This window comes from Haliotis rufescens, unplaced genomic scaffold, assembly GCF_023055435.1.
Source record: "Haliotis rufescens isolate VD_foot unplaced genomic scaffold, xgHalRufe1.0.p SCAF_32, whole genome shotgun sequence".
In the NCBI taxonomy this organism is placed as follows: domain Eukaryota; kingdom Metazoa; phylum Mollusca; class Gastropoda; order Lepetellida; family Haliotidae; genus Haliotis; species Haliotis rufescens.
Window position 1 is genome coordinate 2,781,849 of NW_025964024.1, and position 12,572 is coordinate 2,794,420.

The following is a 12,572-nucleotide window of genomic DNA, read 5'->3' on the forward strand; positions in this document are numbered from 1 at the left end:
GAACAACCTCACTTTCTCATAAACATTATTTGTTGTACAACTGGTTGTTTTCATATCAAATTCATACCAAATGCAAACAGTTGTAGGCGATTTGTTTTTCATGATTTTTCCCCGTCATATTTATAGCGAATAGTACATATCGAACTTTAGGCTCCTAAAGTAACTACACCGCGGAAGAGTCACAGAAGGTCTTCCATTCCAGCAAAAATTCAGATGGGTAGGTGGGGCACTTTGAGAGTTATCTCCCTTGGTTGTTAAGGGCGTGGTTGCCTTCTCTGGCGAATGGTTGGTAGACTGTAGCTGTACACACATGTATTATTTATATATAAATAAAACCTGATACTGTTAAAGCAGTCATAACTGAAGGACTCCATGAAGGGACTTCGTACACACCATAGCCGTGTTGGCAATGGAACCATGATCGATGTGAAGTGAAAACGCGTTGTTCTCGCGATCTCAAATTACTCCCCCTTACGAGAGCTGGAGATACAGAGGATGCATAACCTTATAAAGAAAGAATAACATTTTAAAAAAACATACAGATAGAAAATAAAATTCTTTTTTATTGTTTGAATCATATAAACATGAATTTATAACGATGTTCACATGAGTGCGTTTGTCGTACTGATTTTCCGAAACGAGGTTCGAAAAGTTATGTGGATGCACATACGAATGTAACGATCTCTTAAAGATCCCCACTTCATTATGTAGCTCTATGTAGCGGTGGAAATGTGTTGTCTGAGAGTGGGCGTTGCAAGGGCGGGGACTGGGGGCTTAAGGGGTCCTGATCCAGGAGGCCAGGGCGGTAGGCTGGGCTGCAGACATGACGATGCTGTAGACGGTTTTACTGTAACAGACAAGTCAATCAGACGACATGGCGTTCCAGATGAGTTAGTTGACAAGAAGTGGTAAAAGCAATTCATGCAACATGCAACATGCAAAAGAAAAAAAGATTTTTTTCGAAATAAAAAGGGGGGGTGCGCACCCCCGCACCCCCCTCTGTATCCGCCCATGTGCAATATGGCAGAATTCCGATGCCATTTGAAAGCGTGAAAAAAAGATGGCTTCCCCATTGATTATCTAAACATGTTCGGCTAAATTAGTTTGAACGTGAAATAGCTTTACGAAAACGACAACCATCTTGGTTGCGCGGACAACAGTTTGCTAGTTAGTCTTTTGTGATGCAAACTGTCAGGCATGCGGATAAGAGCTGTACAAAATACAGGTAATGTGGTTACTGCGGCTAAGGCACTTAATTACTGTATTAAAAGCGATGTCATATAGCCGGAATAGTGCAAACAAAGAAAATAAAAAAATTGAATGTCAGTCAACAGTTGCATCGGTCTTGTGAGGAAAACAGTTGATACAGAAACCGCGGAGTCATGCTTGGTCCAGTGGTGATAACGCCACATTTCGCTTCACAGAGTTGCTTCCCTTAGTTGTGCCAGGATCCTCTGAATCGTCGGTTTGAATCCGAGATTAAAGATCTTTCGTCCCACGGATCACCTCATTACGGTAAACGTCAACGAACTGCGTCACTTTTGGGTTTTCCTGACACGCCCTGAATTGTATGCACAGCCCAACTCACTCACTCACTTAAACCCTTAAACTTCTTACTTGTTGAGGACGGGATGGGTGGAGATGACGTTGTAGAGGCTGGTGACGCTGATGTTGCCCTGGCCCATAGCCTTCATGGCGTTCACTGCGGGGTCACTGTCAACAGAGTACGACTAAATCATATTATTATTCCCCGCCACGAAGTGGGGCAGGGGATATAGGAACGGAGTTCGTCCGTCCGTCTGTCCCCTTCTCAAAAGAGGCTAATTTTCTCAAAAACTATTTGAGTCATAGAAATGATATTTACACACAGATTTTACTGGTCATGACCTCAAATGACTTCGAAAATTGGGGTCGTAAATTCATGTTTTATAGAATCATGGCCATTGCTTTGTGCCTTTCAATTAAGTACATACTTTGTGCAATGGGGGCAAGTTTTCACAGAAACTACTGAAGTTACTCGAATGAAAGTTTTCATGATTATCTGAGTGATTCTTGTGAAGAATGCGTTCGAAAATTGGTCCTGTAAATTATTTGTTTACAGTGTTACAGCCCTTGGTCCATGTTATTTTGCTTGGTGCATGGTGTGTAAAACGTTGATAAGTTTTCTGAGAAACAATTAAAGTTAGCTTATCTAAGAGATACTTATCAAGACCGAGTTATCTTTTTCCAGAGAAGGGGCCTTTTGTGTGTATTAATTTAACATTTAATCACTTTTTCTGATGACATAAAGCGGCCTCAGTGGCTATCTCTATTTCAGGCTTTATATGACTTTTATAGTTTATATTCACTACTGTATGAACAAATTAAACTCTAATGTGCCCCTTGGCGGGGGAAAGTGATAACGCTGTTTTCTTGTTATGTTGATCTTGAAGCAATACGAGGAAGCTTTATATCTCTTGCATGTTTCTTACTCGGTAACTGGCATAGGACTAAGTTTAGATCATCATGATCATCATCACCATCATCATCAGCATTATTATTATTATTATTTTTATTTTTATTATTATTATTATCAGATTAAAATAAGTAATGCAGCAAAGAGGGTAAGGGTGACCCTGGCACAGCGTTATGCTTATCATCAGCTCAGAGCCCCCCCCCCCCCCCCCCCCCCCCCTCTAGACGCAGCCCAGACAGCGACTTAAATCGTCCTTACCGTCTGTTGTCATCTGTAGGTGGAAGAACCCAGTGATCGTAGTTCGTCTCTACAACGAACCATCTGAAACAAACACGCCTTACTTTGCAGTCATGTTGGATACAAACACAAGTTACTCAAACGCCAAGATCACACATTAAGTTTCAATATCACGGGCTGTTATTGACGCTGCATGTGTCATGTGATATGTAGACCTTCCCGAAACAAACAAGTCTGAAATACCCTGTGTCGACCAATCACTGATGCCATAGCTCAGATGCACGCAACTGATGACCTGTGGTATGTCGGGACCATATCCGTACCCTTCGTATCACCGAAACTGTAATTCATCGACCTGAATGGCGTTAAATCCACAGTCGCACCCCCCTTACCCCTCACTCACTCACCCAGGAGCTGCTTCGTTCATGTACCACAGGTCGTCTGCTCCGATCCTCGACTTGGTGATGACCACGCCCTCCCCGCTCTTGGCGCCCCCTACAATGAAGTAGGCGTCGGCCTCGGTGTCGGTGCTGGAGAGGACTTCCACGGCGTCAGCATATGTCGGTGAGGTGGCTAAGACCTGGCGTAAGAAAAAAGCTACCTTGATCAGGATTTGTACCAGGCTCCTTTCCACCACGTCTGTTTAATGCTGGTACAGCAGAACCTTCCAGACACCAATGGCCGATTGTAATGGGGATCATATGGTTACAATGGCTGCTGAACAGGCCAACTGTCAACTTGACCCATAAAACCCCAACGGCGTGGATCGTTGCTCACACCACCGAGAACTGGTTTGTCTGATGCAGGCTCGATACTGTGGTACTGATGTGATACTGCAGCAGTATCTGCAGCGCGAAACACTATTCACTAAATCCTGATGTTCACTCAATCCTGATGTTCACTCAATCCTGATGTTCACTCAATCCTGATGCTCACTCAATCTCGGTGTTCACTCAATCTCGGTGTTCACTCAACCTTGGTGTTAACTCACACATGGTGTTCACTCAGTCGTGGTATTCACTCAGTCGTGGTATTCACTCAAACTTGGTGTTCACTCAGTCGTGGTATTCACTCATTCGTGGTATTCACTCATGGTTTTCACTCACGCGTGGTGTTCACTCAATCCTGGTGTTCACTCATTCGTGGTATTCACTCATGGTGTTCACTCACTCGTGGTGTTCTCTCATTCGTGGTATTCACTCACTCGTGGTATTCACTCATGGTGTTCACTCAATCATGGTGTTCACTCATTCGTGGTATTCACTCACTCGTGGTATTCACTCATGGTGTTCACTCATTCGTGGTATTCACTCATGGTGTTCACTCACTTGTGGTATTTTGCCATTTCGGTGTGTTCACTGAACGCGGATGTGTAAGTGGATGCTACATCAGGCAGTGTCCTATATTATAATGTCCTATATCTAATGCTGATTTCTATGTGGAATGTAGCCGGCCTATTTGGGGAATCGAGACTAGCTTGGAGAAGATTAAATGCATATATTCCCTAGTCACAGAGCAGATCGATATCACATAGCGAAGAAGTGACACAGAGCTCTTGGCCAATTATTCGTCACATGAATCAGTGATATATGTAGGGATTCTTGTCATCGTGTAAAGGGTGACATATCTGGGTCGGGCCTCCTTCACAGAGCGATCTCAGCTCTACGGTCGTTCCAAGTCCCATAGTTTAACGTATGATTACAGCAGCCGTATTGCTAGGATCGAGGCCCCAGAACGTACTCTCCTGGCCTCCAAAGGCGACTATTGTCTTCAGAAGCACTCTGCATCATGTCGTGAACGGTACTTACGTCCCTGACGAGCAAGCTGAGGGGCTTGGCTGTCTGGTCCAAGATGGCGATCAGTAGGTTCATCCACCACTGGCCCTGATCTATAAACACACATTGAGCTATACTTTATACCAGCGATCTATCCAGACTAACATGCAGCCTATAAAATAGTTTATTACACAATACACTTCTCTCCTCTATTTTTTCTGATGCGATTTTGGAATAGAGCTGGCCTGACTTACTTTTATATAAATCTAAATTTGTTTTGTTTTCATAAAATACATATATTCAAGAGTCATGGTGCAGGGTTACGATTTGTCCTACATGTCTAATATACATAGCCTCAGTTTCGAATTATCGTCGTTCTGGGCGTTTTCTATCAACCGTAGTGGTCCATTTGCGGGAGACTCTGCAGAGTTGCGCCCCTTAGTCGTGCCAAGGTCTGTGGATAGTTGGTTCGAAACCTAGATACATGTTGATCATGATCAAAAGTTGCTCATGCACCACTTTGAGCTTTCCAAAAAAATAGCTAAACACACTGTTCGATTAACATAGGAAACGAAAAATAATTTCAGATAATATGAATAAATTTCAAAATTGTAATTGTAGCAGGCTCTTTACCAGTTGTAATGTACAGTAAACTACGGTTATAACGAACCATCTTATAACGAACTGATGGATATAACGAACTTACGTTTTTGGCCCCGACTATTTACTGAAGTTATGCTGTATATATGCTTATAACGAACTACGGTTATAACGAACTAAAATTAGTAGTCCCTTTGAGTTCGTTATAACCGTAGTTAACTGTATAACGAGGCCAGTCTTAATGCTGAGTAAGGACACATGTTACAACGGTATAACAGGGATACAGTGCCAGTGGCCAAGTTGTGAGAGGCCGTTGTAACGTGTGCTTCTGTACATAGTGAAACCTCAGCAAAGATCTCACGTCCCGGCCAGTCAGGCTTGTTTGGAATTAAATATGTCCAAAGGAGCATTACGCTCAACCCGTGATTGGTTCAACGGTACTATTTAACGGTATGTCCCTACCCCTCTCGTCCACGGTAACGGTGAAGGCCTGAGGCCGCTGTCCGGTCAGGAGGCCCACGTAGCCAGCGAAAGTGACGCCGGTGTACACCGTCTGAAACACAACGTACACTACAGCATGCAGAACACAAAATGGCGCCTGATCACACCAAACTGTAAAACTTCACCAGACCTCCGCAGGAGATCGAATCTCGGACTGGGTAGTTTAGGTCCTTACTCCAAAACGCTTGACGCAAGAGTGATTGAGTATGGTTTTACGCCGCATTTAGCAATATTCCAGCAATATTATTGCGGGGGACACCAGAAATGGGCTTCTGTAACTGTACTCACGTGGTGAATCGACCCCGGGCCTTCGGAGTGACGAGCGAACGCTTTAACCAATATACTACTCCATTGACCTTGACCTTGACGTAAGAGCCGACAAATGAGGATTGGTTGGGTGCAATGTGTGTCCAGACTTGTGTGTCACGTGATCGTTGTTCATGCAGTCAACCCTTGTTTTGCCAGCCAGGATCGTATTACTTGCAGACTACATGGAAATAGTTTGGATATTGCTTACTGCGGCGTAACTTTAATAAAACTCACTCGTCAGTCTACAAGAGTTTCTGAGACTTCCTGAGAGTATCTGCCTCTCTTACCTGGCCCCCCTTCTGAAAGTCCACCTTGATGGTTATGGAACGGAGGATATCGCCATAGCTGTAGTCCAGGTTCCTCGCGTGCCAGATCTGACCCTTGCTGTCCTGGCAGACGATACTCGTGCAAAATCTGAAGCAGGCGACAGAGAGTTGCAGGAACAGAGAGAACAAACATGGATGACGGTCTTACATACAACACCTCCCACGAACACACATGTAATGTGATGTCACCACAGGGTGTAGTTATCGTTGGATTAGTGAGTGAGTTAGCTTTGCTGTCAGCAAATGACACAGGTCATAAAAGTGAGAATAGAAGGTTGTGTTTTTGACCACCTAAGGAAAATAGTTATGGCGGATCTCGGATTTCGAAACAATGGCAGAACCAATAGGTGCAACTTGAACAGCTGCTCTGTCTGTCTGTCTGTCTGTGTGTCTCTGTCTGTCTGTCTGTCCGTCCGTCCGTCCGTCTGTATGTATGTCTGTGTCTGTCTGTCTGTCTGTCTCAACCAAAGATATACAATCAGCGACGACCCTGGCAACAGATCGAAATATAATCAGATGATGTGCTCTAATCAGTTAGCCTTGCCCGTGGGGACAGTTTGTTTGATTGTTGTTTTTCGCCGCACTCAGCAATATTCTAGCTGTATGATAGCGGTCTGTAAATAATCGAGTCTGGGCAAGACAATCCAGTGATTAACGTCATGAGCATCGATCCACCCAGCTGAGATACGATGAGATGCATCAAGTCAGCGAGCCTGATCACCAGACCCCGCTCACGACAGATCGGTATATAATCAGATCATGTGCCCTGATCAGTTATCCTCGCCCCGTGGGGACAGATCGGTATAAAATCAGATCATGTGCCCTAATCCGTTATCCTTGCCCCGTGGGGACAGATCGGTATAAAATCAGATCATGTGCCCTAATCCGTAATCCTTGCCCCGTGGGGACAGATCGGTATAAAATCAGATCATGTGCCCTAATCCGTAATCCTTGCCCCGTGGGGACAGATCGGTATAAAATCAGATCATGTGCCCTAATCAGTTAGCCTTGCACCATGGGGATTCGGCTAAGAATAGGGCCCAAGCAACCCGTGCTGGTCGAAAGAGGCGGTCAGGCTCAGTGACTTGGTTGATTGCTTGTCCTTGTACCCTGTCGACGTGGATATTTGCTCACAATATCAGTCACTGGATTGCCTGGTCCAGACACGATTGTTTCAAGGCTGCAGCCACAGAGCTGGAGACAAACAAATTAGTTGTCTTGTCTTAACGTGCACGAAAGAGTAGTAGGAGACTTACGCTGTGATGTCGTATGCGAGGTTGACGAGCACGATGTCCCCGAGACTGGCGTTCATAGCAGTCGCGATGCCTGAAATAATCAACCAAATACAGTAAAACCTAGCTGGAAAAGAAATACAAGGCATTTTGTATATCACATGTATATTTACGATGGATATTCACACATATTCTAACATTCAGACACACTTTCACCAACAGACTGACACTTGAACTTAGGCTCACATCCACACTTGCTGTGAAGATCATTCTACCGCTCAATCTCTTGTTCAGTCGGATGTTGGGGTTGAAGGCCACACTCGTGCTGAAAGTCACGCTCACGCTGAAGGTCACACTCACGTTGAAGGTCACACTCACGCTGGAGGTCACGCTCATGCTGAAGGTCACACTCACGCTGAAGGTCACACTCACGCTGAAGGTCACGCTCACGTTGAAGGTCACACTCACGCTGGAGGTCACGCTCATGCTGAAGGTCACACTCACGCTGAAGGTCACACTCACGCTGGAGGTCACGCTCACGTTGAAGGTCACACTCACGCTGGAGGTCACGCTCACGTTGAAGGTCACACTCACGCTGAAGGTCACACTCACGCTGAAGGTCACACTCACGCTGGAGGTCACGCTCACGTTGAAGGTTACACACGCTCTCGGGGGCACGGGTGGCCCAGTCGTCTAAGGCGCCGCGATTCGCTGTGCAGAGTTGCGTCCCTTGGGCACGCCAGAAACCTATGATTGTGGGTTCGAATCCCGGTTCGCCCCAATTATGTTTCTAGGTTTGTCAGCACCATACCTGTGCTCGTCGGTTTCACCGAAGTGGTAAACGTCTGAGACCTGCATCACTTCGGGCTTTCCTCCCACATTAAGCTGACACGCCGTGATATAACTGGAATACTGTTAAAAGCGGCGTTAAACCCAACTCACTCACTCACTCACTCACTCACTCACTCACTACACACGCTCTCACTCTCACGCTTCACTGACCTCTCATCTCATCAGCATACTCCAAGGGGAGGTAACTGTCCAGTTCACTGCCAATCTCCTCCACCAGGGGGATGGCGTCTTCAGGGACGAGGGATCTGTAACAGACAGATGGAGCCAGGGTGGAGATGAATGAAACACTATAACATCTCACATCACCAAACCATCACCGACTGGCTTCCAAGACGTTGACAGGTAAATGCCACTATATTCGCCGTCGGTCAATAGAAAAATTGCATTTAATTAACATGTTTGATAACCACCAAAGTCCTATAAACCCTGCCCTAACACCATTGATGTGACTGATATCATGTGTATATGTGTTTTAAACATATTCTATTTCTGCAATGTACAGGAAACAGTGGATCGGTTAACAAGCACCTTATGATATGTTAAATTCCCTCCGGGAGAATGCTAGTCTAATAATATGCAGTGACATTGACACTCAAAGTCTGTGTATGTTTCAGTGTTTCTGTGTGCTAAACAATGGGTTTATATTTCGGAAATACGGAAGTATGAAAGCGTATTAGTGCCACAGTCTTAAAACATATCATCTACGTGAGAATGCTTCCATCTACGTAGATGATACTCCCATCTACGGAAGCGATACTCCCATCTCCCTAGGTGATCCTTCCATCTACCTAGGTGAAACTTCCATCTACTTAGGTGATACTTCCATCTACGTAGGTGATACTCCCATCTACCTAGGTGATACTTCCATCTACCTAGGTGATACTTCCATCTACGTAGGTGATACTCCCATCTACCTAGGTGATACTTCCATCTACGGAAGTGATACTTCCATCTACCTAGGTGATACTTCCATCTACCTAGGTGATACTTCCATCTACGTAGGTGATACTCCCATCTACCTAGGTGATACTTCCATCTACCTAGGTGATACTTCCATCTACGTAGGTGATACTCCCATCTACCTAGGTGATACTTCCATCTACGGAAGTGATACTTCCATCTACCTAGGTGATACTTCCATCTACCTAGGTGATACTTCCATCTACGTAGATGATACTTTTTTCTACGTAAATGATACTTTTTTAGATGAGTAGATGATACTTATTTTTAGAATGTGGCACTATTACGCTTCCATACGTAAGGTTGTCGTCAGAATAATCGTTCCACTTTGTGGGACGCAGTGACCTTTTGACGGAAGTAGGTCACATTTCGACATCAAGTCTGAATGTGCGTCCGCGGTTTCAGCATCTGTTACAGTGGATATATGCATTTTCGGCCAAGATGAATCACACAAATTCATGTTAAAATAAATCATGGAGTCACGTGGTCATATAATACGACAGTTACAGAGGTATACCATAAAATAAAACGAACCCGAATTGATATGACCCTGTCGCTATGAAATAAACGGAAGTCAATTTATTTCGATCTATGTAAGATCCGTTATCTGAAAGCTACCCCAGTGCCTCTCCCATTAAAGGAGAAAATGTATATAACATAAAATTGGCCTAAACGTGTTTTAACGTCTACAAATACAACATATGTATTTCTCATGTAAATGTTGTTGTTGGTTGGTTTCTTGTTTAACGCCGCACTCAGCAATATTCCAGCTATATGACGGCGGTCTGTAAATAATCGAGTCTGGACCAGACAATCCAGTGATTGATATCATGAGCATCGACCCACTCAATTGGGATCGATGACATGCATCAACCAAGTCAGCGAGCCTGACTACCCGATCCCGTTAGTCGCCTTTTACGACAAGCATAGTCGCCTTTTACGGCAAGTATGGGTTGCTGAAGACCAATTCTACCCTGGATCTTCACGGGTCTCATGTAAATGTAAATACATATTTGTTAAAACCTATATGTTATTTTCTATTCTGAGCTTTATGCTTCTTGTATCAACAGGGATGGGGTCGAACCCGTCCTAGTCCCTGATCAGTCACATCCTGACGCCAACAGCATCATGTTACTTACGCTATGACCTTGTGTGCATCTTTCGCCAGTTTAGAAAATTTGATGACCACATGTCCCCACCGCTGAGCAGGGGCGAGGTCAAGGTTGACCGTGAACGCTTGGGGAGTACTGTCCTGGAGGGACAGCGGCGTTCCTACACTCACAGCAACTACAGCGGACAGCAACAGCACCAACATCGTGACGACGAGGGGAGTGTGTGAATACTGAGACAACGGACTCTGGTCCAGATTGTCACATGCTCTCTTTCTATCTCCATGTGTTTCTGTACCTGACCAACAGCTGATAACCTGCCCTATCGCCACACTGACTATCAGTACGTATTTAATTCTCCTGCTAGACAGGTACGTTTTTGACCAGTAGAGAGAAGGCTGGGTAAGGAGACCGTCTACTTTGTTATCGTGGTGTTCAGAGTCCGACATTCTCCAGACAAGAGACCTGCTTCAGGCACAACGGACACGGGGACAGTGTCATCAAGGCTGCACGTACACGTCCTTCTTTGTTTAATATTACAATATATCGTATGGACAAACACGAACCCAAGCATGAACAAGCAGTGTATGTAATTTCAAGACCCGCATTCATTTATAAACACGAGCATATAACACAGGGAGAGTTCATCGTGAGGGCAATATCCGCCGAGACCAGTTAATCTGGTAATCGATATATTATAACCCTGTAACATTCACCCAGAAATAAATTTAGGTTCCTGGAACTTTTCCTCAAGAAATGATGGAAGGATGTGTAAGAGGTCACAACAGTACATTCTAGTCATTGTCACGGTCACTTTCGATGAAAATCAGTTCACCCGTGAAGATCCGGGGCAGGATAGGTCTTAAGTAACCCATGCTTGCCGTAAAAGGCGACTATGCTTGTCGTATGAGGCGACCTACGGGATCGGGTGGTCAGGCTCGGTTGATGCATGTCATCGTATCCCAATTGCGTGGATCGATGCTCATGATGTCAATCGCTGGATTATCTGGTCCAGACTCGATTGTTTACAGTTCATCGTCATATAACTGGAATATTACAGAGTACGGCGTTAAACAACAAACAGATAAACAAACAAAATCAGTTGGAGGTTTAAAAATATTTATCTAACCTTACACATGAATTTCGGATTCTGATTGGCTGAGACCATTCTATTAATTTCAATGTACCCCGCTTACATGTAAGGTACATTTCTTAAGTTCTCCACCCGAACTGTTGGCATTACATTTGCAACATAGCTACCCCAATTTTGTATCTCGAATTAATTATACAAGTCGCCATTTTCCGGATATGTACGATATTATCCGAATGAATAAGATCAAGGGGGAACAACTCTAAGTTTATTTTGGACGTGGATAAATGCCTAACTGCGGTATTCTTACCGATTCGGACCAAAACATGCATGTTTAAGACAAACCTACGATAAAATTGGGTGTGCGGTAAGATGAAATCATTACACACCGGTCCCTCGGGTGACATTAGTTGATGTCCCCCCATCGGGCACAGGGAACATACACTAACAGAGAGGGTACATCAACCCATGTCCCACTCGAGACCAGTGGGCAGTTTTGTCCAGCAATATTCCAGCAGCCCCAGCCTTTGGTGTTTACATTTCACGACTTTTGAGATACAGTCGAGCATGCTCTTACCACCAAGATTTCAAAGATCTTCATACGACTCTTGCTCAGAAGTTGATCAAGGTTACAACATGCAAGGACACATCAGTGACAAAAGTGATGACTGATGCTTTCCCTATTTTGACTTGTACCATATGTTCTCGTATTGTTTTTTATCAGGCGAACAACTGACTTGCCTTTGCATGTGTTTGTGACGGGTGATACCAGTGGGGCAGGATACGCTCACCCTTGTCATTACTATTTGATAGTGATTCATAAACACATGCTCATGATATAGTCGGAATTGTACAATCGACTCTGCTTTATGCAGATATTTCTATTGGATGTGGAAAGGGTTTTGTCGTTTTATTATCATAAACGAATATTACAAGAGAGTTTCATAACCAGCAAGCATAGTGCTGGCGCCTGGAGAAGAACATGGATAATTTGAGATTGCTGACTGCTGCCACCTGGAGATTTGTACATGTCGCACGCATGGGCCGGTATTTGGCGACTCCGGAGTTTCAGGAACACATCAAGCTGGGATGTAACATTATTCTACGTTTGATGGAATGCTTCCTG

The 12,572-nt window shown here is 44.5% G+C and overlaps 1 protein-coding gene across 1 annotated transcript; it reads right to left on the reverse strand.

Annotated features, from left to right (window-relative positions):
• Window positions 1-537: 537 nt before the first annotated feature.
• On the reverse strand, window positions 538-10,830 carry LOC124152087 (N-acylethanolamine-hydrolyzing acid amidase-like). Its single transcript, XM_046524838.2, has 10 exons — window positions 10,387-10,830; window positions 8,438-8,532; window positions 7,460-7,529; window positions 6,165-6,291; window positions 5,530-5,620; window positions 4,501-4,580; window positions 3,100-3,272; window positions 2,714-2,776; window positions 1,618-1,713; window positions 538-847 (listed from the first exon to the last, which is right to left on the reverse strand). The coding sequence occupies exons 1-10, from the start codon at window positions 10,803-10,805 to the stop codon at window positions 775-777; spliced, it is 1,287 nt and encodes a 428-aa protein (XP_046380794.2). The 5' UTR covers window positions 10,806-10,830; the 3' UTR covers window positions 538-774.
• Window positions 10,831-12,572: the final 1,742 nt, after the last annotated feature.

Bases quoted from the DNA above. Each gene is read 5' to 3' on its own strand.
- LOC124152087 (XM_046524838.2), bottom strand. From the start codon at position 10,805: ATGTCGGACTCTGAACACCACGATAACAAAGTAGACGGTCTCCTTACC. The intron at 8,533-10,386 runs GTAAGTAACATG...TGTCTGTTACAG, and splicing joins GATGCACACAAGGTCATAGC to ATCCCTCGTCCCTGAAGACG. The intron at 1,714-2,713 runs GTAAGGACGATT...CTCTGTTGACAG, and splicing joins CCTACAGATGACAACAGACG to TGACCCCGCAGTGAACGCCA.